General features: G+C 43.1%; 1 protein-coding gene across 2 annotated transcripts; it reads left to right on the top strand.

Moving 5' to 3' along the window:
- Positions 1 to 17,866: 17,866 nt before the first annotated feature.
- On the top strand, positions 17,867 to 25,133 carry FOXO4 (forkhead box O4). 2 transcript variants are annotated; one of them, XM_079124434.1, is made up of 4 exons: positions 17,867 to 18,747; positions 22,295 to 22,996; positions 23,183 to 23,351; positions 23,673 to 25,133. In XM_079124434.1, exons 1-4 carry the CDS (start codon positions 18,295 to 18,297, stop codon positions 23,678 to 23,680), a joined length of 1,332 nt encoding a protein of 443 aa, XP_078980560.1. In that variant the 5' UTR covers positions 17,867 to 18,294; the 3' UTR covers positions 23,681 to 25,133. The 2 variants fall into 2 exon arrangements, with proteins under 2 accessions (XP_078980560.1, XP_078980559.1); XM_079124433.1 differs by having other exon boundaries at positions 22,295 to 23,351.
- The last annotated feature ends 99 nt before the right edge of the window (positions 25,134 to 25,232 follow it).

Here is a 25,232-nt window from a genome sequence, read left to right as displayed (position 1 = left end):
TTTAATTTTTATTTATAATTTTCTAAAGAATATGACTCTTTTTTTCTGTGGATCAAGTCAAAGCCTCATACATGCTAGGCAAGCACACTGCCACTGAGCTACACCTCTATACCCTAGGATCCATCTTTTTGTATGTGTGTGTACTAGGGATCAAACCCAGGGTCTTACACTTGTCAGACAAGTGCTCTATCACTGACTTTTTTTTAACAATGGATATATATATTCTGTTATTTTTTTCATTTCTGTGGTGCTGGGGATCAAGCCCAAAGCTTATATTTCTTTTTTTAATCAGAAAAAAAAAATAAATAAAACTATTTCCAAAAATATTAAAGGGCAGACACAGGAAGAAACATTTATAAAGAGAGTGGTCAGAAAGGTAGAAAAGAGAACTAGGAGATGATAATGATCTGAAGGCAAGGGATGAAAAGTTTCCAGAAGGATCAAGTAGGTGGTTAACTGTTTACTACAGTAGAAAGGTCAAAAAAGATAAACCCTGAGAAATGTACCCTGGGTTTGACAATTACCTAAATGTGAGCAGCTTTAATAGAGCCCTGGGAGTAGAACCCAGATATAGTGGATTGAGAACTGAATCTGAGGAGAAGTGAAAACATTTAGTAGAGAAATTCTTTTGAGCAGCTTGCCTAAGAAAGGATTGTTGTAGCTAGAGGGCAATGCATTGTCAAAGACGGATTTGTTTGTTTGTTTGTTTTTAAGGATAGTAGAGATTGAAATGTGTTTAGCAGCTGGAGGGAATGATCTCATAGAAAGTAAAAATTTGAATTTATAGGTGAGTGAAAAGATAAGACTTAAAATCAAATAGCCTCAGGAGAATTGTGTAAGTTAAATTCACAATGAGGTGTAAATAACTGATCCTTGGTCTCTGAGAAAGGTTTGATAAGGTAGAAAAAGGAAAAGAGTAAAAGGTACTAGGCTAATTAAATCATTTGCAATAATAAGGTAATAACAGCTGTTAACAGTTGCCCCCAGACAGACAGACAGACACACACACACTTTTTGTTTTTCATGGGAGGCACACAGTTCACAATTACCAAGTGATATTGGCCAAAGCACAGTTATCCTTTAGACTTCAGTTCATCCCCCCACCACACACACACACAGGCACACATAGAGTAGCCAGTCAAATCTCTTGGCAAACAGGTGACATCAGAACTTTGATGTCTGTTGTCCCTTCTATTGCATTCCCTTGACCATATTTATTCTATGCCAAAAGGAGTCAAGAAGCGGGAAAAATGAGAAATAAAGATTTAGAATTCTTATATTGGATGGGATCTCTTTAGTTTGTTATCCTGTCCACAGACATACACCTATCCATCTTCCTGCCCTTAAATTTTTCCCTGAAGGAGATTTCACAACCTCTGAATTAGTGTTATGCAATCATACCTACAAGAATTTTTTTCTATACTCTATTCAGACTATCCCAAGGAAATGGTCAATCAAAAGTCCCTGGAATTTGGGTGTTTGTGTTATTAGGAGCAGAGGACTGGAACTACAGTCTGGGTATAAAAAGAGTTAATGCAATAATGAAAACAAAAAACAGCATTCATATATATACATTCTGTATTCTAGGGGATCTAGAGTTTAGCTGCCTTTCTATGGAGACCCCCCTTTTCCACACACACCTATCCAGCTGCCTCTTACCATTAGTGACTTCCCTTCTTCCCTTCATTTAACCCTAATTTCACCTGGCGCCTCCCTGGGGATAGTCTCTACTTTCAGCTAAATCCCGTCTGAAAGTTGTCAGTTCCCTCCCTATGTTGATGAAAAGCTCTTTAAACATTCAACTTGTCTACTTAAGTTGGTGATTGTATTTATGTTACCAAAGTATCTCTGGATTGCCTAGGGGTGAGGACAATCTGGGAAACAGTGGAGTGACCTAAGTGTATGAGTATCTGTGCATGTTTATGGAGGTTGCTAAAGACCTAGGCCATCAGCTGACATGAGTTTGGCCTCCAGCTTCCACAGAGGTATTCATAAATTATATAATTAGTTATCTAGTGACAGTAAGACCTGGAAAGATAATAATATTGTAATTAGCCAGGCTTCTTCCCTTAATAAAAGCTAACATTTATTGAACACTTAATATGTGCCATGCTCTATTTCAAGCACTTTATATATTTCAACTCAATAAATCCTCAAAACAGGGGCTAGTGTATAGCTCAGTGGTACAGAACTTGCCTAGCATGCATGAAGCCCTAGGTTCCATACCAGCACCACATAAAAATAATCTTCAAAATTATCCTATGACATAGGTACTATTTTTTCCTGTACTGGGGATTGCACCAAGGGGTACTCTACTACTGAACTACTTCCACAGCCCTTTTTAGTTTTTATTTTGAGATGGGGTATTATTAAATTGCCCAAGCTGGCATTAAATTGTGTTCCTTCTGCCTCAACCTCCCAAGTTACTGGGATTATAGGCATGTGCCACCATGCCTGGGCATAGGTACTATTTTTATGTCTGCAGTATACTGATAAGGCACAGACACATTAAGTAACTTGCTCAAAATTACACAGCTAATAAATGGCAAAGTTGGGATTTGAATCCAGATAGTCTGATTTTTGCCCAAGCTTTTAACATATATCTCAGAGAAAAATATGTCACCTAAAGCAAGGAAGAGAGGGTAAAAACATCAGGAAAAAAAAGAGAGAAAGAGAAAAATGCTTGCTGTGGGAAGAGGTAGAATGATACTAACAACTGCTTGGTAACATTCTGGTATAAACTGCCTACTGCTGCCTGGATATTTTTCTGTTTGGTCTTTAGCCTGAAACTGTTTTTGTTGAATTCTGTCTCCTTAACAACTATGAGAACTTCAAGCTTATTTTATTTCTGCCCATCCTTCAAAGCCCAATGCAGTTTCCATCTCCTCCATAAAGCCACCATATTCATCTAGTCTACAGTAATCTGTACTTAAAAATTTTTTTTACACTTATTGTCTGTAATGTTCATTTGGCTCTGACCCACATTCTTAGCCTTCTGTGCATATATGTCTCATCTTACAAACCATATTGCAAACTCCCTAAGGAAAGGGACTAAAACTTATATTTCTCTTGCATCCTCCATAATTTCTAGCACTGCGCACAGCAAATAATAGGTACTCAGTAAATATTTGTTGGTTGACTGATTGACTAGAAAAGGTTAGAGACTGCATCAAATCTTGGTTAACTCCCACATCATTTAGCGAAGAACTATGAGCTCACTGTGTACTCAATAAGATTTAATAATATTAGAAAATAATTCCCAAAAAAAGCTTTACAGAGTTTCTACAGTGTGCAGAGAATAGTACTATGTGAACAGAAATGAAATAGAAGACAGCTTCTAACTTTGAAGAGCTTAGCTTGGTTCTCCATGAAGTTTTTCTTACTACTACTTCAGTGCACACCATCCCCTTTCTCTGAATACTTACTGCATTTTTTTAAAACTGGGGATTGAATCCAGGGACACTTTATCACTGAGTTACATCCCTTGTGGTTTTTAGGTTGTTGTTGTTATTCTGAGTCAGGGTATTGCTAAATTGCTGAGACTGGCTTTGAAATTTTGATCTTTCTGCCTGTGCCACCAAGTAGCTGCACTGTGCTAGGCTCCTGTTGCATTTGAAGTCAGGACCAGGTATCACTCAATCGTTTGATTTCCCTCAATTTTATTGTGAACTCCTCCAAGGCAATGAGTGGCACTGTGCTGGAAACAAAACAAAATCACAGTATTGGAATGGTCCTTAGAGCCTTCCCTATAGTTAAGCTTCCTACCCAATACCCAATGCAAGAATCCCTTTTGCAAAAGCCTGGGCACAGTTCTTATTTAACTCTTATGTTTTCAGTGTCAGAAATTAAGTGAAATAGGAAACACAGGAAGAGAAGTGGGTTCAGAGGCAAGGCAATGGATTGGAATTTCACTACATGCAGTTTAATAAAATTGTTGGATAACCAGGCAGAGACTACTAGCTGAAATGCAAATCTCAACCTGAGAGAATAGGTCAGGCTGAAGATAGATTTGGGAGTCTTGGGCATGGAAGTAGTAGTTGAAATGCTAGGATTAAGACTGCCAAGGATGGCTAGGGGTGTAGCTCAGTGCTAGAGTCGTTGCCTAGCATGTGAGAGGCCTTGGGTTCAACCTCTAGAGCTGGAGAGAGAGAGGAAGAAGTGGGAGACTGCTAAGGACATAGTCTCTGAGAAATCCTCCACTTGGAAAATGAAAGGAGAAATCAGTGATGTAGGAGAACAATGGGAAGGCAAAGAAGAGATTGGTCATCAGAGTCAATGGATCAATGGAGGAGGAAGCAGAAAAATTAAAGAGTGGGACTGGGGGTATAGCTCAGTGGTAGAATATTTACCTTGCTAGAGTGAGTTTCTGGGTTCTATCCCTAGCACCACAAAGAAAAAAAAAAAGAAAAGTTTAATTTTTGGAGATTAAGAAGCCAGACCTTTGACTTTTGTTGTTGGTGCTGGAAATGGAACTCAGGGCCTTAAGCATACTAGGAAAGTACTCTGATACTACCTACATTCTCAGCCCCAGCCTTTTTATTTATTTATTTCATTTTTAAAATTTTTGTTCTTGTTAGTTGAGACATGGTCTTGCTAATTTGCCCAGGCTGGCTTGGAATTTGTGATCCTCCTGCCTCAGCCTTCTGAGTCACTGGGATTACAGGCACATGCTACCACTCAATGCCTGGTTTATTTTGCTCATTTTTTTATTCCTAACACCTAGCACAGTGCCTGGTTTAATACATGTTTGTTAGATCAATGAATGAATGTACACATAAATTATAGATACTGCTACAATCAGGAGGTGATAGGGAAAAGTAGACAAATTAGACTTTTTTTTCTCTGAAGCAAGAAGAGACTCAATGCTGATATAAACATTAAGATGGAAAAGAAAGCAGTTGAGGTCTATGATATCCACACCCCAAATATGAAGCAAGTTCATCTAAGAATCTCTCACACTTTCTATTCTAAGTATGAAGACAAGAATTCTCAATAGATAACACCTGGAAACCCTGGAAAAGCACATACCCACCAACATGCAAACTACCTGATGACTCCAAAGAATTAACAAAAGGAAGATTTCCAGAGGGCAACTGGAATTTGAAGTAAGGGATGAGCATGGAGTAAGTTTCCTATTTTTTACTTTAGCCTGAGGACAGGCTGCAATCACTGGCCAGACTACCAAAACTCCTTTTGGAAACCAACTTTTTTTTTTTTTTTTTTTTTTTTTGCGGTCCTGGAGATTGAACTGCGAGGCAAGCACTCTACCAGCTGAGCTATCTCCCCAGCCCGGAAATCAACTTTTTAACCCGAAGAACCAGAGAACAGAGTATGGGACAACCACAGTGCGAAAATGAGGGGAAACCTCAGAAAGGAGAGACTCTGAGGTCAGGTGCATGCCTGTAATCCCAGTGACTCAGGAGGCTGAGGAAAGAGGCTCACAAGTTCGAGTCCAGCTTCAGGAGCTTAGTGAGGCTCTAAAAAACTTAGGGAGACCCTGTCTCAAAAAAAAAAAAAAAAAAAAAAAAAAAAAAAAGCTGAGGATGTAGCTCAATGAGAAAAGGAGTTCTAAATTATTGTATAAATTCTTTTCAAGGTATATCCTGAACCATGAACACATAGAGTAGATTCAAAGCAATTTCCATTAAGACTGAGGTGCTACTCAGTGCAGGCAAGGTAGAGTGCATTTTGAATCTAACCAAGCTGATGGCCTGCTGAAACCAACATATTCATACTGTTCAGAGCACATAACAAAATCCAGGAGCCCCTCAACATAGCATGCACAATGTCCAGGAACTCCTGTAAAATTAATCCATAAAGAATCAGGAAAATGTGACCCGTTCTCAAGGGAAAAGACAATTAAGGCCAACCTCGAGGTAATGATGTTTAATGAGGAGAGAAAAATGCCCTGGTGATAAATGAAGAAAAATGAACCTTCAACAGAAAATGTGAAAAAGAACCAAAAGGAAATTCTAGAAATGAAAATATAAAATCTGAAAGGAGAAATTAACTGGATGGACTTAATACCACAATGAAATAACAAAGAATTCAGAGAACTTAAAGGTTATTATGCCTATAATCCAAGTGATTCAGGAGGCTGAGGCAGGAGGATCAGAGAGAAAGCTCAAGGCCAATTTCAGCAATTTAGCAAGACCCTGTCTCAAAACAAAACAAAAAGGTCTGGGGATGAAGTTCAGTGGCAGAGCACTTGGTAAATATGTGTGAAACCCTGGGTTTACTAGATACCACAAAAAATGTTACAGTAATAAAAATGTCAAATCTGAAGAAGATAAAGAAAGGATGGGAAAAAATTATGGACTTAGCTTTTCACAACTGTAGGATAACACCACAGGTCTAAAATACATGTGATTGCAATCCCAAAAGGAGGAGAGTAAATGGGTGAAAACATTCTTTGAAGCAATTATGATTGAACACTTCTCAAATTCGGCAAAAGACATACATTTATAGATTCAAGCTCCGCAAAGCTCAAACAGAATAAATATGAAGAAAACTGCACCTAACTGGAATCATAACTAATCTGCTGAGAACCAACAATACAGAGAAAATCCTGAAAGCATCCAGAGAACAATGTTGCATAGTCATCTCAGGAACTATGGAAACTAGAAGACCATGGGAAAACATCTCTAAATTCTTGGGAAGAAAAGTACTGTCAACCTGGAATTCGATGTTAAACTACAATTACCTTTAAGAATGAAAACAAAATAAATACATCTTTCAGATAAAAGTCTCTTGATGGGCCTGTGGTGCATGCCTATAGTTGCAGCTACTCAGGAGATTGAGGCAGGAGGATAGCCTGAATTTAGGAGTTCCAGAGAAGTTTGCACAACATAGTGAGACCTCATCAGAAAAAAAAGTTTCCCTCGTGTTCATAAGTCTTTACATTTACTACTTTCTCTGTTTGAAACACAAAGACACTTCCCTAGTCTCTCTTGTATTTTCAGTTTGCTAACTCCTCCTGTTCATTCTTCACATCCAAGTTTAGATGCCACTTGCTCCAGAAAGCCTTCTTGATCCCCCAAGTGTAGTTTAGAGATCTCCTCTTTTATATACCTATGATACCCAGTATTTCCCCAATCTTAGCACTTAGCATGTTGTGTGTAATTGCTTGTTTGATAACCCGTGAACTCCCCTGAACTACATGCTCCATGAGAACAAGCACTTTGTTTTCCTTTTTAGTGTATTAACAGTCCCAAGCAGATAAAAGTCACTCAATTAATATCTACTGAAATAAATGAGAGAATGTCTATTTCCAAAGTATTATTTTTTTCTACTACACCAGGTTGCCATAATAGAGAGGGATGTCCTGACATTACTATAAGATTCACTGCTATTATAGCCTCTTAAATTTTATGGGGAAAACTATCATTGATTGAAAAATTACAGCTTTCATTGAACTATCATTTCCTTCCAATTGCATAGGCAATTACCATTCTGGGACAATCTACATGCGCTTCACAAAGATCTTTGATATTTAATGCTTGTGCAAATTCTCATTTTTATATCACTTCAAGATAGATGGCTAACAATACAGAAACAACTACGTATGGTAGATACAACTGAAAGAATCCTATACGGGGGCTGGTGTTGTGGCTCAGTGGTAGAGTACTCACCTAGCATGTGTGAGACACTGGGTTCAATCTTCAGCACCACATAAAAATAAATAAATAAAGGTATTGTGTCCATCTACAAATAAAAAATATTTTTAAAAAAGAATCCTATACAGGCACTAAAATTATATTTATGAAGTCCTGTGATTATTTGAAAACGTGTATCTGTTAAATCAGGAGGAAACAAAACTATATGTACAATGTGATTACAATGATGTTGGGTTTTTTTTAATCCATTCAGAAGGTAACTAAACAGTATTGGAAAGAGACATACCAGAATACTGAGCCAGGCACGGTGGTTCACATCGATAATACCAGTGACTTGGGAGGCTATGGCAGGAGGATCATGAGTTTGAGGCTAGCCTCGGCAACTTAGTGAGACCCTGTCACAAAGAAAAGACCCACCATTATGTGCAATTATAATATGCCAATAAAAATCATGGAAAAATAAATAAACAAATAATTTAAAATTATAAAAATAAAATCAAATGGGCTGGGAATGTAGCTCAGTGGTAAAGTAACTCTGGGTTTAATCCCCAACACTAAAAGGAAAAAAGAAAGTTCTGAAATACATTTTCTAGTAAACATGTATTGCTCCTACAGTGGGGGAAGGGACTTTGTTTTTTAAAAGTTTAAAGCAAAAACACTCAGGGTAGGTACAGGGTCCCTGGTACACCAAATCACAATCCCAAGTCAAACAGGACTGTTTTTAAGCCTCTTTTCTCTTTAACTTATATCTTAATGGCCTGATATCACTTACAGATTAACAGAGCACATGATCTTCTTGAAGGATGCTATAAGACTGGCCCCAGAAAAAGAAGAAAGGGGATCAGCAGTGGAAACTGCCAGAGGCAGAGGGAGAAAAGGACTAAGCAGAGATCAGAGAAAGTAAACATAAAAGAACAGGAAATGGGAGGGGGAAGGGAAAGACAAGAGGATAGGTATACTTTCATATATGAAGGCCCATATGAAAAAAAGTAGCTTGTAATGGATTTTTATGACAGGCATAGCTAGCATATTTTTATGTCCTTTTATTTTTGTCTGTATTGAGAGTGTATTTGTTGTATTGAGAGTGCCTTTGAGTCTCTCCCTCTTATTCCCAGGGGCAGGCTGTATATTTCTTCAGCCCACATGTGCTGTCATATCTGCCTGATACTGCCAGGAAAGATCAACTGGACACTACATCTGGACATTCTGGAGCCGACTCCAGGAGCTAATTGCGTAACCACATGCCTATCTATGTGAGCTATAGATTTTGCAGGCTATATGAAACAGCCAGGAACCTTCTGGTGATAAAGGAGATCTGGATGGGGATTCAGGGAGCCCCACAGGCATTTACGGAAAACAAGAAAGTACATCAGTTCTCTCTGGGTCTAAACCCCATTTGTGACACACCACCCAACTAACTGAACAATGCTGACTCAGCCAAGACCATTTTTGTAAGATGTTTGTACTTTTATGTTGACTTTATGTATAACTCTGTCATCTTCAAAGCTTTCGGTGGGCAAGTGAAATGGTTCATGGAGGATTTTAGTTTAATACATGTCAAGTGAGGATGTTGGGATGAATTTCTACATTGTTTAAGTATAGTTATTTTCCAGAAAGATAGGCTTTCTAAAAACCTTGTCTTTTCAGTGTGATAATTCATCTTTTTGCAGGGAGAGGGTACTGGGAATTGAACCTAGGGCCTCACATATACTAGATACATGCATGATCCTTTTATATTTTGAGTCAGGGTCTCACTGAGTTGCTAAGGCTGGCCTCAAACTTATGATTCACCTGCCTCAGCCTCCCAAGTAGCTGGATTACAGGCATGTGCCACTGTGCCCAGCTTGATAATGCATCTTTTAACCTATCCAGAGGCCAAGAACAAGGAGATTAACCTTAAAAGAATGGCACATAAGAGATTAAAAACAAGATTTCAGCATTACCCATTGACCTTCAGAGGGTGGACACAATTTCCTTAGAGCTCCAACAATGTAACTTGTAATATAAATGATTATAGCTTTCATTACCATATGCCTGTGTCTTGTACCATCCAATATGGGTGCCACAAGCCACAAGTGGCCAAATTTAAATTAAATGAAATCCAACTCCTCAGTTGCATTGGTCACATTTTAAATGTTCAATGGCCATGTGCAGCTACAGGCTAATTTCTTGGACGGCATAGATATAGAATAATCCCATCATCACAGAAAGTTCCACTGAACAATACTGTGAATCTAGACTCTCAGGATGATAATCTGCAGGACCAGACATTTCTGCATTTGCATGTAAAATGACATTTTTTTTCTTACTCCTGGTGGACTCTTTGCACTAGTGTGCTCAGTGACACAGGAATGTAAGGCAGTGTGAGAGATTTAGAAGCCCTCTTGCCACAATTTTAAAAGTGAAATTTCTTTAGGGAAGAGGCTGCAAGTGTAATTCACTCACAGGGCACTTGCTTAGCATGGGTGAGGCCCTGGGCTCCACCCCCAGTACTGAAACTAATAATTAATAATAATTATTTAGGGAATCACTTAATAAAATGCAGAATATTCACTAAATGAAATAGAATACAGCAGTTAAAGGGAATGAACTAGTTTTATCACTAAGGATAGACCTCAAAAACATTTCGTGTGAAAAAAGCAAGTGACCAAATATAATCATTTATGCACAGAAAAGCAAAGAAGATTGCTATGACTTGAATGTGTTCACCAAAGTTCATGTGTTGGAAATTTAACCCCCAGTGCAACAGTGGGATCTTTGAGAGGTGATCAGGTCATGCGGGCTCTGCCATCGTGTGCGTGTGTGTTACTGGGGATTGAACCCAGAGGGGCCCTCTACTACTAAGCTACATCCCCAGTCCTTTTTATATTTTATTTTGAGACAGGATCTTGGTAAGTTGCTTGGGGTGTGGCTAAATTGCTGAGGCTGACTTTGAACTTGCAATCCTCCTGTCTCAGCCTCCTGAGTGCAGGGATTACAGGTATGCACCACTGTGCCCAGCTTTTATTTTTTATTTAGAAACAGAGTGTCACTAAGTTGCTTAGGGCCTTGCTAAATTGCTGAGGCTGGCCTCAAACTGGCAATCTTCCTGCCTCAGCTTCCCAAGTGTCTAGGATGACAGGCATGCACACCACACCCAGCTGTAGTGTATTTTTTCTAAAGGTCTGGAAGAATACTTATCAAACTCATGACAGTGGTTACTTCAGGGAGGAAGGGGAAAGTCTATGTTATAAGGGTCCAAGTGGACTTTTAAGTTTTTTTTCCATAGTGTTCTATATTTTTAAAGAAACATATTCATATATTGCTTGTATGATTACAATTACTAAATCAGGACACAAATTGGTAAATGCAATACGAACATAAATATGAAAAATAAGGGAAGTAAACAAAAGTTTAATGATGGTTTTTTAAGACTGTAGGATTTTAAGTAATTATTTTCTCCTTTTCTGCTATTTCTAAAGAGTCTTTCATTTTGTGCCTGTAATGTTTATACAATAAAATTTTTGAAATATAAAAAGTAAATCTGGCTTTATGCTGCTGACATAGTTATATTATTGCATATTAGGTGTAGTCCTTAAGAGGCAATTGGCTCTGGTACATAATTAGTGCCAAAAATAACAGCTTGACATCATGTATGTAAAAAATTTTAATCTTCCTTGGTGACAGTCTCCAAAATTCAATTGGTCAATATAAAACCCTATTCTGCAGCTAATTCCTACTGGCAGGCAGAGTGGGACACTACAATTCCTAAAAACAGAGGTTCCTTTGGAATATTTTGAGACTTCCCTTCTTATGCCCAAGATGCATGACTGGTTATGAGCTTTGTAAATTGTTCAGATAAAAAAAAAACCCTTCTCTGTTATGGAATTCAGATCCAAAGCCTACTTCCTAGGAAAAACCTGGTTTCACCTGTAGCACACCTTCATGGGGATATGAGATAAACTTCTATGCAGGCAGGCAACAACACTGGTCAGGCTTCTCAACTTTCAAGCCAGAATGGTAACTGTGTCACCAGACCACCTGTTCATCTGGCTTCCAAAACATATGGATCCTACCTCAGTCAACAACAGAGCATACCAATACTTCTGGCTTTCATCAGGGAATAAATGTAGTTGGCTTCTGAGGTCCTGTCAAAAGCCTGGTTATGAGAAGAGATATTTATGGAATATATTGTAAGGGACATTCTATCCATCCACTCCTTTAGGTGGCATTTTAAGTTGTGTCCTCAGATCAAGTTAGAACACCAGAAGGTTACATGCCTGAACCATCTGAACTCAGCCCCTGTAGAAGTGTTTTAATGTTACACCCTTGGCTTTTAGCCAGAGTAGTTACGAGAAAGTAATATGGAAATCTCTTCTGTGTCTGTTATGAAACTGTTACTGAGGACATTGTCCCTTATGTTAATCCCACATGAGATATTTCTTAAGAAATTTAGTGCCAGCAATGTAGCTGTTAAAAATATAATTATGGAAGACTAAATATGAAAACATGTTTATGATATGTTCATGGAAAAAAGAACACAAAATAGTATATAGACTCTAATTACAACCATGTAAAATAATATGTGTCTGTGGACAAGGATTGAAAGTTGATATGCAAAGATGAAAATTGTATAAGGGCAAGGGGATTGTGTTTTCCCCCACCCCCAATTTTTTTTTGTTTCTTTGCTCTAGTCCTGTCTTTTCAATAGGGGGAGAAAAGAATTTAGTAACAGGAAAATCTCTATCTCTCGAGGAATGCTATGCTTCTTTCTTGCGGATAACAAGACTTAGGTAATTTACTGTATTTTACTCCTTCCCTTGACTACCCTAAAAGGTGAGTTTAATGTTCAGTCATTGCATATTAGCTTCCTCTTCCCTTCCATGCATCTGATATTCTATTTCTATAATCTTACAACATTTGTAATCTTCTTTTGATAAGGTGCTTCAAATACCTTGTAGTAAGAGGCAAAATGCAAAGCAGTTCCCCCCATTTAAAATTATACACAATCACAGTAAATTGAAAAAAATATAAGAAAGGAAAATGAAAAGCTATAACCACCATTACCACTTTTTGACATTTCTTCCTATCTTTTCTCAATGTATTTTAACACAAATTATGAGTATATAGTATATAAACTCTCACACCCAGCTCTTTTCCTGCAAATTTAATAACATGAGCATGTTTTAGTACATTGTAAACTTCCAGATTTTTCCCAGGCTTCAGAAAGGACTGAAATGCTGGGCATTGAACAACACCAGGCCTAGGCAAGCACTCTAACACTGAGATATAACCCCCAGATCTTTTTTTCCTGATTTGGGGGGTGGGCAGGGAAAGACTCTTTGGTAAAAACATTTTGGTAAAAAAAAAACCTGGTTAAAAACTGGGTGTCACAGTATATGCCTGTAATTCCAGAAACACTAATCCCAGCAACTCAGAGACTGAGGCAGAAGGATCACGTGTTGGAGGCCAAACTGTACAACTTAGGGAGACCCTGTCTCAAAATAAATTAAATTAATGATTGTGGCTATAGCTCAGAGGTAGAGTACTTGCCTCTCATATGCAAGAAGAAAAAAAAAACTGTGGTAAATATCATGCCAGTAGGACTTTCAAAGGTTGGAACCACCAAGGTTCATAGGAAGCTTATAGAGGAAGCTCAAAGGACCCTCAAAACCTAAGAGATGAAACATTGTGGAAGTTCTTCATGCAGGGGTCCAGGACTGAATTTGTGTGGATGTAAAGTTTAAGCTCAGGACAGCCTAAATACTAAAGGACCATGTGGAGTATAGCACCCAGATTGGAGATCACAGAAAGTAGCATTTTAGAGCTAGAAGAGACTTTGAAGATCATCCAATATATCATTCTCATTTTACAAATGAAGAAACCAAAGCCAGAAGAGGGGAATTGACTTAATAGGCTTTGAAGTCAGGATGACTAGGTTTTTATCTCTACTGTACTTCACAGTAACTCTAGATCATTTACCCTAAGTGTCACTTTCCTTTGTGAAATGAAAATAAGTAATAACATTAAGCTTATTATACACATGTAGATTAAATCAGACAATTTATGTAAAGCACTTAGCACAGTGTCTAACACAAAATTTTAAAAAAGTGTTACTTATTGCTATTAGGGTTAACTATTATTAGTCAACAGAATGACAAAGCTATGACAGTGACTTAATCTCCTAAAAATCTAGTACTCTTTTCACTACAATGGACTGACTTCCAGAGTTCAGAAAGAACTGAAAGTTGCCTCAAACTTAGCTTTGGTACCAAGTCAAATCTATTCAGGGCTAAAATCTGAGTCTTTCAGTCTAGGGCTTCACTTTATGTGAAAGTGCCTAGCTGGTCTGGTGTCTACAAAACAGGACTTTGAGAAATGCTTATTAACCAAAAAGATTTTTAAAAAACAGACAAGGTTGAGAAGGTGTTTTCTTAAGACAAGGACTAGAACTCTTTCACAGAAACACATGGTAAATGACTAATGGAAGAGGGCAACCAAAAATATGCGTATTCCATACACATCTGGGAAGATCAGGGACAAGTGGAAGTGGTGCTTTCTGAGAATCCTGGGATTTTTCTCATTATTATTTATGTCCACCACTGCATCTTTCCCTGTGGTTACCAGAAAAAAATTCTGTAAAAATTCTAGGTGGGGGTTGTATGTCTTCTCAGAGCTGGGCAGGGTAACAAAGAAGTGGAGAAATGTCTATCTCAATTCAAATTAATAGAGCCGGTTTGGCAGCAGGCTTGGGGGGTGGCACCCAGGTAGAAGAGTGGGTGGTGGCAGTGAAAGAGGCAAGAGAGCCAAACCCCTATGACCTTCAAGAGGAAAAAAACAAGTGGTGAATGGGAAGCCATTTGAGAACATATACTTTAGGGTTTCAAGCTGGGAGAAAAGGCTGCACCTACCATATCCTGTCACATATGTTCATAGTTCATGACAGCAGTGGTTTTCTGGGGGCCTCCTGTTAGTCTTCTTTCCTGAGCAAAGTCTCTTCTATTAGGGCTGGGGATAGCTCAGTTGGTAGAGTGCTTCCTCATAAGCACAAGGCCCTGGGTTCAATCCCCAGCACCGCAAAAAAAAAAAAAAAAATTTCATAACAAAGTCTCTTCTATTTTCCAAGGTCACCTTGCTGACTCTGTTGTCTCGACTGACATGTATCTAACACTCCCATAACAATGAGGTGAGTTACCCTGACCGCTCCAGCTTTAAAGTCATGGTGTTTTTACCACCCACCAGTCCTTTTGCCCACTCTCCTAAAACATCTGGTCCTATGGCTTATGATCATTTTTAATCTGTCCAAGATTTCAAGATATACTTTCATCTTGTGAAGGCTCAACAAACATCTGTTGATTGATGTTAGAGTCTATAATCTAGTGGGGGAGACAATATACCCTCATGAAATGGGAAGCTATATAACCACAAGCAGAAAATTAAATATAAATGGAGTTCCTAGAGGTTCAGGAGGTGCAAAGTTGATAAGTGATCTGTCAGGTTGGGCTAGTTGGGGAAAGTTTCCAAGAACATGTAAGTTTTGAGCTTTGAATTGGAAATTTAAGGAGATGATGGACATGAGTTAGTGAAGAGGTGGACCTTTTCAAACAAATGCACAGAAACAATGCAAGATATAACTCAAGCTAGGACAGGTGCCTGCCCCACCCTGCCATTTCCCCATCTCAGCAACTCTCCATGATCTGCCACCACACCTGTTTCAGTTAGAAGAGAGTGCCTTGTAACTTAGTGCCCACCAGGTTCTCTCCTACCAGTCTCTCTCCTCTACTGAATTCACCACTCTAAAAGGACTTACTTGATGCACCATGTAGGTGATTGGTAGACAACAAACACAAGTTGGAGAAGAAGAACAAAGGAATGTATAGAATTAAGATGGTTATTTTACCATGGGAAGGCTAATAGCACTGGGAAGGCCCAATGCGCTGACACTGCTGAAAAGTCCTGGTTGCATGGATATCCTTTCTCACCAGAAGAAGGCCTCAACATCGCAGATTGTGTATCAGGGAATACTGCAAAAGGTAGACAAGTTAAATTACAGTTCCTGCCCCTAGAAGCTTGCTGTCTAATAGGAAAATCAGAATATGGACAGGTGGAGATTACATGATATGTTTATTTAAAAGTTGTTAAATGTCTAAGTGTAATATCATTTGATTTCTGATCCCTTTCATTCATTCATTCCACCAACATTTCTTGTCTACTGTATGAGCCAGAGTTGAAGTCACAGAGATACATAAAACATGTCTCTGCCCTCAAGGAGCTCAGTTTATTGGGAGAAACAGAAAGATAAACAGTATGGTTTGCACTATATAACCTGAGCCTGCCCAAGGTGCTTAGGAACACAGTAAAAGGAGAACTAATTGCACCTGAGGGGAGATAGAGAAATACGAATAGGAGTTTTACACAATAAGAGAATTGAAGAAGGGATTACAAGAGTGATGACATTACAGGATGCAGTGTATGAAAGGGTATGGCATTTCTAGGGAATAGTGGTAAACTCTGGCTGGTGGGAATATTGTGCTTAAGCAAAAGATGAGGCAAGAAAGGTGTGAAGCGACCTGAGTATGAAGAGACTTGCCAGGGAGCTTGAACTTTACTACATAGGAATGCAGGAAATCAGAGGAAGTATTAAGTAGCAAAATTAAATGATCAAATGATCACATAGAAGCGATACGATCCCAGTTCTCCTGCCTCCTAGGTCATTCTTCTATCTCCTTGAGCAAGTCACTTTTGAGTATTATTAGCGTTTTCATCTACAAAACAGGGATAATAGTGGTACCTACCTCATAAGATTGATGTGAGGAGTAAACGAGCTAACATTGGCAAAGCACTTAGCACAGGGACTGACACACAAGCCCTCCATAAATTTTAGCTGTAATTACCAGGCACGTGTTGTTGTTGTTGTTGTTGTTGCTTGTTTGTTTGTTTTGTTTTTATTTTTGGTACTGAGGATTGAACTCAGGGGCACTGAACCACTGAGCCACATTCCCGGTCTTATTTTGTATTTTAGTTAAAGACAGGGTCTCACTGAATTGCTTAGGGTCTCGCTAAATTGCTGGGACTGGCTTTGAGCTTGCGATCCCCCTGCCTCTGCCTCCCCAGTCGCTGGGATTACAAGTGTGCACTACCGCACCCTGCCCAGGCATGCTTCTTAGAAGCACCTTGGAAGCATGAAATACAAGTTGTAGTGGGGAAAAGATTGGTGGAAGGAGGTTCAATTAAGAGGATATTGCAATTTAAATCCAGTTATAAATAAGGTCTTCAACGGGGATTTGGATTGTAGTAAATTAGGTAGATGAAATGGCAAAGGTAAGTCTAGCTTGGGATACTTGGTAGACCAGGACAACCACTAACCAAATTCACAGATTAAGGGTAGCCAGAGGATAGGGGTGTGGGTGCAGATAAAAGTTCCGTTTGAGACCTGTTGAATGAGAAGCGAAGCCGTTGAACATGGGAACCAAAAAAATGTCGATATTTAAAGGCAGGTCAGAGGAGCCAGTTGGAGGAAACAGATCTCACTGCCCGTGTAAACTGTATGGAGGTAGAGGGGGATGAAAGAGACCACCACCATCAGCTAACCATTTGTTTATGTTACATAAGTCCCCCACCCAAGTCCCCAACGTGCATACATCTTATTCTCTAGTCAGTTTCTTGCTTCTTGCTTCTCGGTTTTCTCCTTCTTGTAGAGATATTTTCCCCTCTTGCTCTCTCTTAACTGAAGGAGGGAAAGGTCCGTCTATCAACGCGTCCACCGAGGCGACCCCAAATCCCAAGGAAGGGGGTAAAAGGGGGGTGAGGAGGAGGAAAATAATTTTTAAGAAAAGAAAAAGAGTTCGCGACGACCTCTAATAATTAAAGTTCCACCTCCCCATATCCTGCCACGCCGCTCTCCTGCCGCCCATACCCAGCTCCTGGTCCCGAGGTAGGACGGGAGATGTAGTCCTCAGGACAGACCAGGGTGGCACGACTGAAGAACTCGGTTTCCCAACTGGCTCTCCAGGCGCGTGCGCAGATGGCTGCCCCGGCGAGTGGTAAACAGAGACGTCAGGCGGGGGCTGCTGCTTGGAGCAAAACAAAAGGGAAACCCGGGGGGCGGGGGGTGGGGGGGTTTGATAGGGGAATCGGTGCAGGAATAAGGGAGGCGGGCCGCGAGAACCTTGACCCTATTAAGAGTGACCAGAAGGGAAGAGGCGGGGGGAGGGGGAGCCAGGGGAGGGGCAAGTGACGCGGGGGAGCGGGGCGTGGGGGAGGGCAGTGATCCGGGTGGAGGAAATTTGGGAGGAGTGTCCGGGGGGCAGCAACTTAAAAGGGGGAGGGAACTGCGGCTGAGGAGACGTTCGGTGATGGGAGCGCAATGTATGAGGGGATACCGTGCCTCAGGTTTAAAAGAGCAGGAAGCTGAGTGAGAGGTTGGAGAAAAAGTGTCTTCGCTAGGCGGAGGTTACAGGTGGTGTCTAGGCAAAGAGCTCTGAGGCTGCAGACTGTAGTAGGGAAGGGGATCTGAGAACTGTGTGGAAGGGACAGTTTTGGGGGCTAGCGTCCTGGGGCGAGGGGGAAGTTCGTGACTTTTTGGGGACTGGCAGGAATGTGCCTCCTGGCCCTCGGTGCTTCCCCCCTGGGGGGAGGCATGGTGAGGGACTGTGGCAGGCTCCACTGAACGCTGAGCCGCGGAGGTCCAACTCCACGTATGGATCCAGGGAATAAGAATTCAGCCACAGAGGCTGCTGCGATCATAGACCTCGATCCTGACTTCGAACCCCAGAGCCGTCCCCGCTCCTGCACCTGGCCCCTTCCTAGACCAGAGCTCGCTACCAAGCCCTCCGAGCCGCCCGAGGTGGAGCCAGGTCTGGGAGAGAAGGTACACACGGAGGGGCACCCAGAGCCGATCCTGTTGCCCTCGCGGCTCCCAGAGCCGGCAGGGGGCCCCCAGCCGGGGATCCTGGGGGCTGTAACAGGTCCTCGGAAGGGAGGCTCCCGCCGGAATGCCTGGGGAAATCAGTCATATGCAGAACTCATCAGCCAGGCCATTGAAAGCGCCCCGGAGAAGCGACTGACACTCGCCCAGATCTATGAGTGGATGGTCCGCACTGTGCCCTACTTCAAGGACAAGGGTGACAGCAACAGCTCAGCAGGATGGAAGGTAACTATGACCCCCTTACCTCTGTCTACCTACCCCTGGGCCTCTTGGCCCTCTACCTCCTACTCCGGGGCCTCTTTTACCATCCCACCCCACCCCTTTGGGACGCCCAGAGATCCACCTTCAATCTTAAGTTAGACAAACATTTACTTAGTACATAGTATATGCCACACTCAGCTTGATGCTGGAGAATCACAGATGAATTAAGACACTGTCCCTGCCTTGAAGAAAATCAAATTCTCTACTCCCTGCTCAACACTCCCAGCACCTTGGCTTGGGCTGCCCCAAACATTTATTCCCACAGAGAAGTCTTTATCCTATGTGCAGAAGGAACTGTGTGGATTCCCCACATGAACCTAGCCTTTCCTCCTCCCCCACCTCCACCCCAACACCTTTTCTCCCATTCCTGTGGGATTACTTGGATTCCCTGCTTGCCTCCAGTAACTCAATGTAGAGGTACTGTTCTGGGATTGCTGTACCCAGGAGGAGGGAGTGGGTGGTAAAAGTTAAAAAGATTTTATTTATGGCGAAAGGTATCTGATCTAACACGCGAAAGGGGCTGTGAGTTGCTACCTGCCTTAGTGTTCCCTATGATGCCTAGAAACTCTCCCCTCTAAAGGGCTATCCAAGCTTTGGGGGAAAGTCTTTGGTTTATTGTTGAATATTACTCACAAAAAAGGAGGTAGGGCTCTGACTTTAGAGTCGAAGGTTAGGAGTTCCCTTGGCCTTCCATGAAGAAACTATGGGGAAAGAACTCACAAGATACTCTGAAAAAAAATTGTCCTGGGAAATATGGGCTCTAATCACAAAGGTGTGGGGGGGGCTTCTACCCCAACTGACATCTTGTACCTCTGTGGGTGGTGAGGTCAGCATACAACAAAGTACAGAGGGAGGAATGAGCAGAGTGTCTTCCCCTAGGTATGAAAGATTGTGAGATCAGATCTGCAGTGTGCATAGGGACTGGACACAACAGAAGACAGGACAGCTGACTGAGACCCTTGGCACTATTTCTGGGTAGACTGCCACGCCACAGTCTCAGCTCATAAAGAGCTCCCCTCCTTGGACCCTGCCTACACAGCTGTTTTTCTTTTCCCTTAGGTTCATTTTCCGGGGTAGAAGAAATAACCATGAGTTGTTAGTTATACTGTGGGAGTATATTCCTCCTTAGGATTTACGCTTGCATGGGGCTTTATAGTTTACAAAATAGTTTTTACATTTTTCATTTTAGCTGGGCCTGGTGTTGAATGCCTGTAATCCCAGCAACTTCAGAGGCTGAGGCAGGAAGATTGCAAGTTCAAGGCCAGCCTTGGCAATTTAGCAAGTCCCCTGTATCAAAAACAAAATAAAGGGCTGGGATGAAGCTCAGTTGGTAGAGTGCCCCTGGGTTCAGTTCCTAGTACCACTAAAATAAGCATTTTATTAATCTTAACTGCAATTCTGAGATTCCACATTTGGCTTATTAGGACATTAAAGTACAAAAGGTTAGGAAACTCATCAGTAGAATGAGGACTTGAACTCAGGTCTAACTATAAATCCTGTTTCTCTAAGGATTGCAGGGCTTGCTTTCATTGGAGTGATTGCAAAACCAAATGAGACTGAGTGTGGGGCTTCGGAAGCACCCACCCTGCTCCCTAGGGGAAGCTTCATGCCTGAGTTGGCTTCCCTGATGACATGCCAAGGTTACTCCCACCCCACCAGGGGGCGGCACTCACTTAGAACACGAAAAGCTTCGGTTAGGTGGCGTGGCTTGGGGAGCAATTAGCTGTCACCCTTCCCATCCCCCCCAACGCTCAAAAATTATGGGTTTCTAACCTTTCCCACTTTGGACCTCTCCCACTTGCTAGTTCCAAGGTCTAAAGAAGAGGGGATGAACAAATGGGCCTCAAAGTTGCTAAGTAGTAGGAAAAGGAACGGGCCACCTCAATAGACTCAAAATTAGAGAATGAGAAAGGGGAGAATCATGGTGCCAGAAGTCACTGTGGTCCTTGGTTACTAAGAGCCCAAGGCTTGAAGGAGCTAGAAGCATCAGTGCAGCCAGAATATTTGGAGTGCCACAACCACAGGGTCTTAGAGAGACAAGTTTGTTGGCTAAAGAGCCCTGGAACAAAAAGCTGCTCAAGCAGCCTTCCCCAGGCAAAGGGTCTCCTTATCTTAGAGCACCACCAGAGACACTTGAGTGGTTCCTGACTGTCCATAGCCTCAGCCTCCTCGTTACTCTACTCTCCTTACTCCAAGCTCTGAGCACTTCTCAGGCTCCTTCTAAATTTCCAAAGAGCTCCATGTGGGAGGTCAAATGCCCCTAAGGGTAGAGATTATGCATAAATTCCTGAGGAGTAGTAGGGGAAAGGAGGTAGGGAGGAGAAAAGAGGTTGGGAGCAGGGACCAAAACTGGCTCTAACTAGCCTGCGGCAACCAGTAAAAATAAGCTGCACAGGGGCTCAAGAAGCTGCTGATCTGGATCTTGCTCCCTGGGCCACTGGGGGAAGAAAAAAGTATGTATCCCAGCAGAATGTCACCAGTGAGGAAGAGAAAACACATGGCTTCCAATACTCAGGAGCTGACAGAGCCTCACGGGGTCTCACCACCTTCGCCGGAGGGCCACCTACCAATCAGGCAACAAATATGTACTATGAGCTCGGTGTACTGTGGGCCTGGTTCTCTAAAGAGCCACTATTGGGGGCTGTGGGGCTGTTAGTGCCCTTGGCACTTACACTTGATGAGACTAATTACATGAAACTATAAGCCACACAGTATAGACTGGGTAAAATTGTGTGGAACAGATTAAAAATACTGTATATGAAATTTGATAGTCAAAGTCAAGCAACCACTTTTATAAAAGTGGTGGGACTAAAGGTTGGTTTTGATGAACTAGTCAGATTTAGAGAGAGGAGATACTTCCTGGAAAAAAGAGGGAGGATTAGACTGTGCCTTGTGAAGGTAGTTAAGGGTTTTTGTTGCCTATTGGCAGAAATAAGGTTGGGATTCAGAAAAGGTAGGGGGTGTCTTCCAATCCCATAGAGAGATGGGGAATGGAGCACCAGCTGCGCTGAAGTCCCAGTCCCTCAGCCTATTCAGAGAACTGGCCCAGAGCAAGGGTCAGTCCTGGGCTGTTATGACCACTGTTCTGTAATCTATACCTAAGCCTGCCTTCAAGGAAAGGGTAGAACTATGGAATGCTTTTTCCTATCTGAACCTAGTTTTTGTTGGGATAGGAATAAGTCTCCTCCATTCCCACCAGCCCCAGGTACCCACCAGAGCCTGGCTTTCCAGGGTGGGCACCAGACCCTTTGCAGTAGGTTGTTACTTTGTCTCTGTTGCTCCCTGTGTAGAGAAGTCTAGAGCAGAGGCTATGCTGTTTGACCTAGGAGGACTGTGAATGGTCTCCTCCCCCTCTCCTTCTCTGCCAGTTTTCCCCCTGTAGTTGACTTTCTTTTATTCTCTGGGACACCCCTCCTGCTATTTCCTCTCCTCCCCTTTGACTAGATTACTGGCCACCGACCTACACACACCTCATGCCTCTTCTCTTTCCTGCTGCCTCTGCCCCCTCCAGAACTCCATCCGCCACAACCTGTCCTTGCACAGCAAGTTCATCAAGGTTCACAACGAGGCCACTGGCAAGAGCTCTTGGTGGATGCTGAACCCGGAGGGAGGCAAGAGCGGCAAGGCACCCCGCCGCAGGGCTGCCTCTATGGATAGCAGCAGCAAGCTGCTCCGGGGCCGCAGCAAGGCCCCCAAGAAGAAACCATCTGTGCTGCCAGCTCCACCTGAAGGTGCCACTCCAACGAGCCCTATTGGCCACTTCTCCAAGTGGTCAGGCAGCCCTTGCTCTCGAAATCGTGAAGAAGCCGATGTGTGGACCACCTTCCGTCCACGAAGCAGTTCAAACGCTAGCACTGTCAGCACTCGCCTGTCCCCCATGAGGCCAGAGTCTGAGGTGCTGGCAGAGGAGGAAATACCAGCCTCAGTCAGCAGCTATGCAGGGGGTGTCCCTCCCACCCTAAATGAAGATCTAGAGCTGCTAGATGGGCTCAATCTCACATCTCCCCATTCCCTGCTATCTCGGAGCAGTCTCTCTGGCTTCTCTTTGCAGCATCCTGGGGTTCCTGGCCCCTTACACACCTACAGCGCCTCTCTCTTCGGCCCAGCAGAGGGGCCCATGTCAGCAGAAGGGTGCTTCTCAAGCTCCCAGTCTCTGGAGGCCCTGCTCACCTCTGATACTCCACCACCCCCTGCTGATGTCCTCATGACCCAGGTAGATCCCATTCTGTCCCAGGCCCCCACACTTTTGTTGCTGGGGGGGATACCTTCCTCCAGTAAGCTGGCCACAGGAGTTGGCCTATGCCCCAAGCCCCTAGAGGTTCCAGGCCCCAGCAGTCTGGTTCCCACCCTTCCTATGATGGCACCACCTCCAGTCATGGCAGGTGCTCCCCTCCCCAAGGCCCTGGGAACTCCTGTGCTCACACCTCCTACTGAAGCTGCCAGCCAAGACAGAATGCCTCAGGATTTAGATCTTGACATGTATATGGAGAACCTGGAGTGTGACATGGATAACATTATCAGCGACCTCATGGATGGGGGTGAGGGACTGGACTTCAACTTTGAACCAGGTATGGTTCCCCCTAATTACTGTAGCATCTCAAAATCTATGTCCACTCCTAGATGCCCAGTTAATCCCATCATCTGAGCCAGGGAGAGATTTAGAACAAGGGGAAAATGGAGCTCTTGGGGAATTGGAGAAGATGTCACATTAGAGTGACAGTTTCCAAATGAGACCACCAGGCCCCTCAGCAGTACCCACAGAAAGCAGCACAGAAGGGGTGTGTTTGGAGGCGGGATTCTCAGTTTTCCTAGCTGAGAATATGAACAGTAGGAAGTTGGCTTGCCCTGGATGAATCTCTTACCTTGCCCTCCATTTCTTCTTCCCACAGATCCCTGAGTCATGGCTGGAAGCTTTGTCCCCTGCTTCAGAGGTGGAGCCAGGCGTGTCTATATCCACTCTTTTCCCTTGAGCCCTCCCCAGGAATTTGGGACCCTGCTTTAGAGCTAGGGTGGGGTCTAATCACACACGGGTGTTGAGGAAACTATAAAGAAAAAGCTGCCCCATATGGGGAATATGGGGGAGGGGGCTGGGAGGGGAAAGGGAAGAGGGTTTATTCTCACTGTGCCAATTAGGGGGTAAGGCCCTTTCTCAGGAGCCATCCTCAGCTTCCCCCATACCCACTCCCTAGGCTTTGTAGCAGGGGCCAGCAATGCTGTTGGAAATGTGAAGTCACCAGTGGCCTTACCCCTGCCTTTGGGAGCAGGAATTTTTTGTAGAGAGTCTTATCTGAGCTGGGCCAGGCTAGGTTGAGCCTGGGGTTTTTATGCAGTGGCCCCTTAGGCCAGTGGTATGGGGTGGGTGGGGGGAACAGGGGACCTAGAAGGGCCAAGGTCTGAGCACTGGAGTGGCTCGCCAGGCCAATCACCTTTGGAAAGCTACAGATAACAGAAAGGCTTTTTATAAACTTTTAAAGAAATATAAACACAAATATAGAGATTTTTAACAGTGGCAAGGTGCTAGTGATTGGGGAGAATGCTTTTTTTTTTTCTTTCTGAAGGCTTTGTCATAGTGACATGATACAAACACTACAGACAATACTATGGGAGACATGGGGAAGTTGGGGAGAAGTAGGGAGCAATAAGTGAACATGGGTTAAGAGCTCCCATTTGGACCAGGTCTAGAGAAGGGTCTGTGCATAAATAGATTAGACTTTCCCCAGGGAAAAATCTAAGCCACATCCCCTCATTCTGTCAACTTGTGCCTGGGAGAATGTGGCTTTGGGGTACAGCCACACTCTTGTATGCCCCAATGTGGGTTTGTGCTATACTGAGGGAGAATGAATCCAAGGCCGGGAATTAGCTTGGGGCCTGGGAGGGGGCGGGAGGGGGGAGAAGAGAAGGAGGGAAGGATTTAGGGTGATAAAGTTAGGTACAGAGACCTCCCTGTTTAAGGCCCCTGACAGCTGTCCCTGCCCTTCTTCCCCTTCCCTGACTACAGGGGTTATGTGGAAGTGTGTGTGGTGGCAGGCAGGGGGGAGGGGAGAAACAGGGAAGGGGGAGCTGGGGAGCTTGGCTGAGGGTCTGGGAAATGAGCAGGGATGGGGGGAATGTGGATCAGGTTTACTAGCACCTGCCAGGGAGGCCATCTGGGGCTCCTTCTCCACCCCAGCCCCCAAAGCAGCCCCTCCCCCAGTGCCCTTTGCATTGTCCCCTCCCCCACCCCTGCTGTGGGTTCCCATCATTTCCTGTGTCAGCGCCTGGCCTACCCAGATTGTATCATGTGCTAGATTGGAGTGGGGAAGTGTGTCAAATCAATAAATGAATAAATTCAATAAATGCCTATAACCAGCTCTGGTTTCTGCTGCTTTGCTGCTCCCCTGGATAAGGGGGAGGGAGCGGGAAAGGCGAAGGGCAAGTAAGTCGAAGGGCAGCGAGAAGGACTGCCCAAA

This window comes from Sciurus vulgaris (genome assembly GCF_902686455.1).
Source record: "Sciurus vulgaris genome assembly, chromosome: X".
Classification (NCBI taxonomy): domain Eukaryota; kingdom Metazoa; phylum Chordata; class Mammalia; order Rodentia; family Sciuridae; genus Sciurus; species Sciurus vulgaris.
The sequence above is the reverse complement of the archived record's forward strand: the minus strand, read 5'-3'. Positions and strand labels throughout refer to the sequence as shown.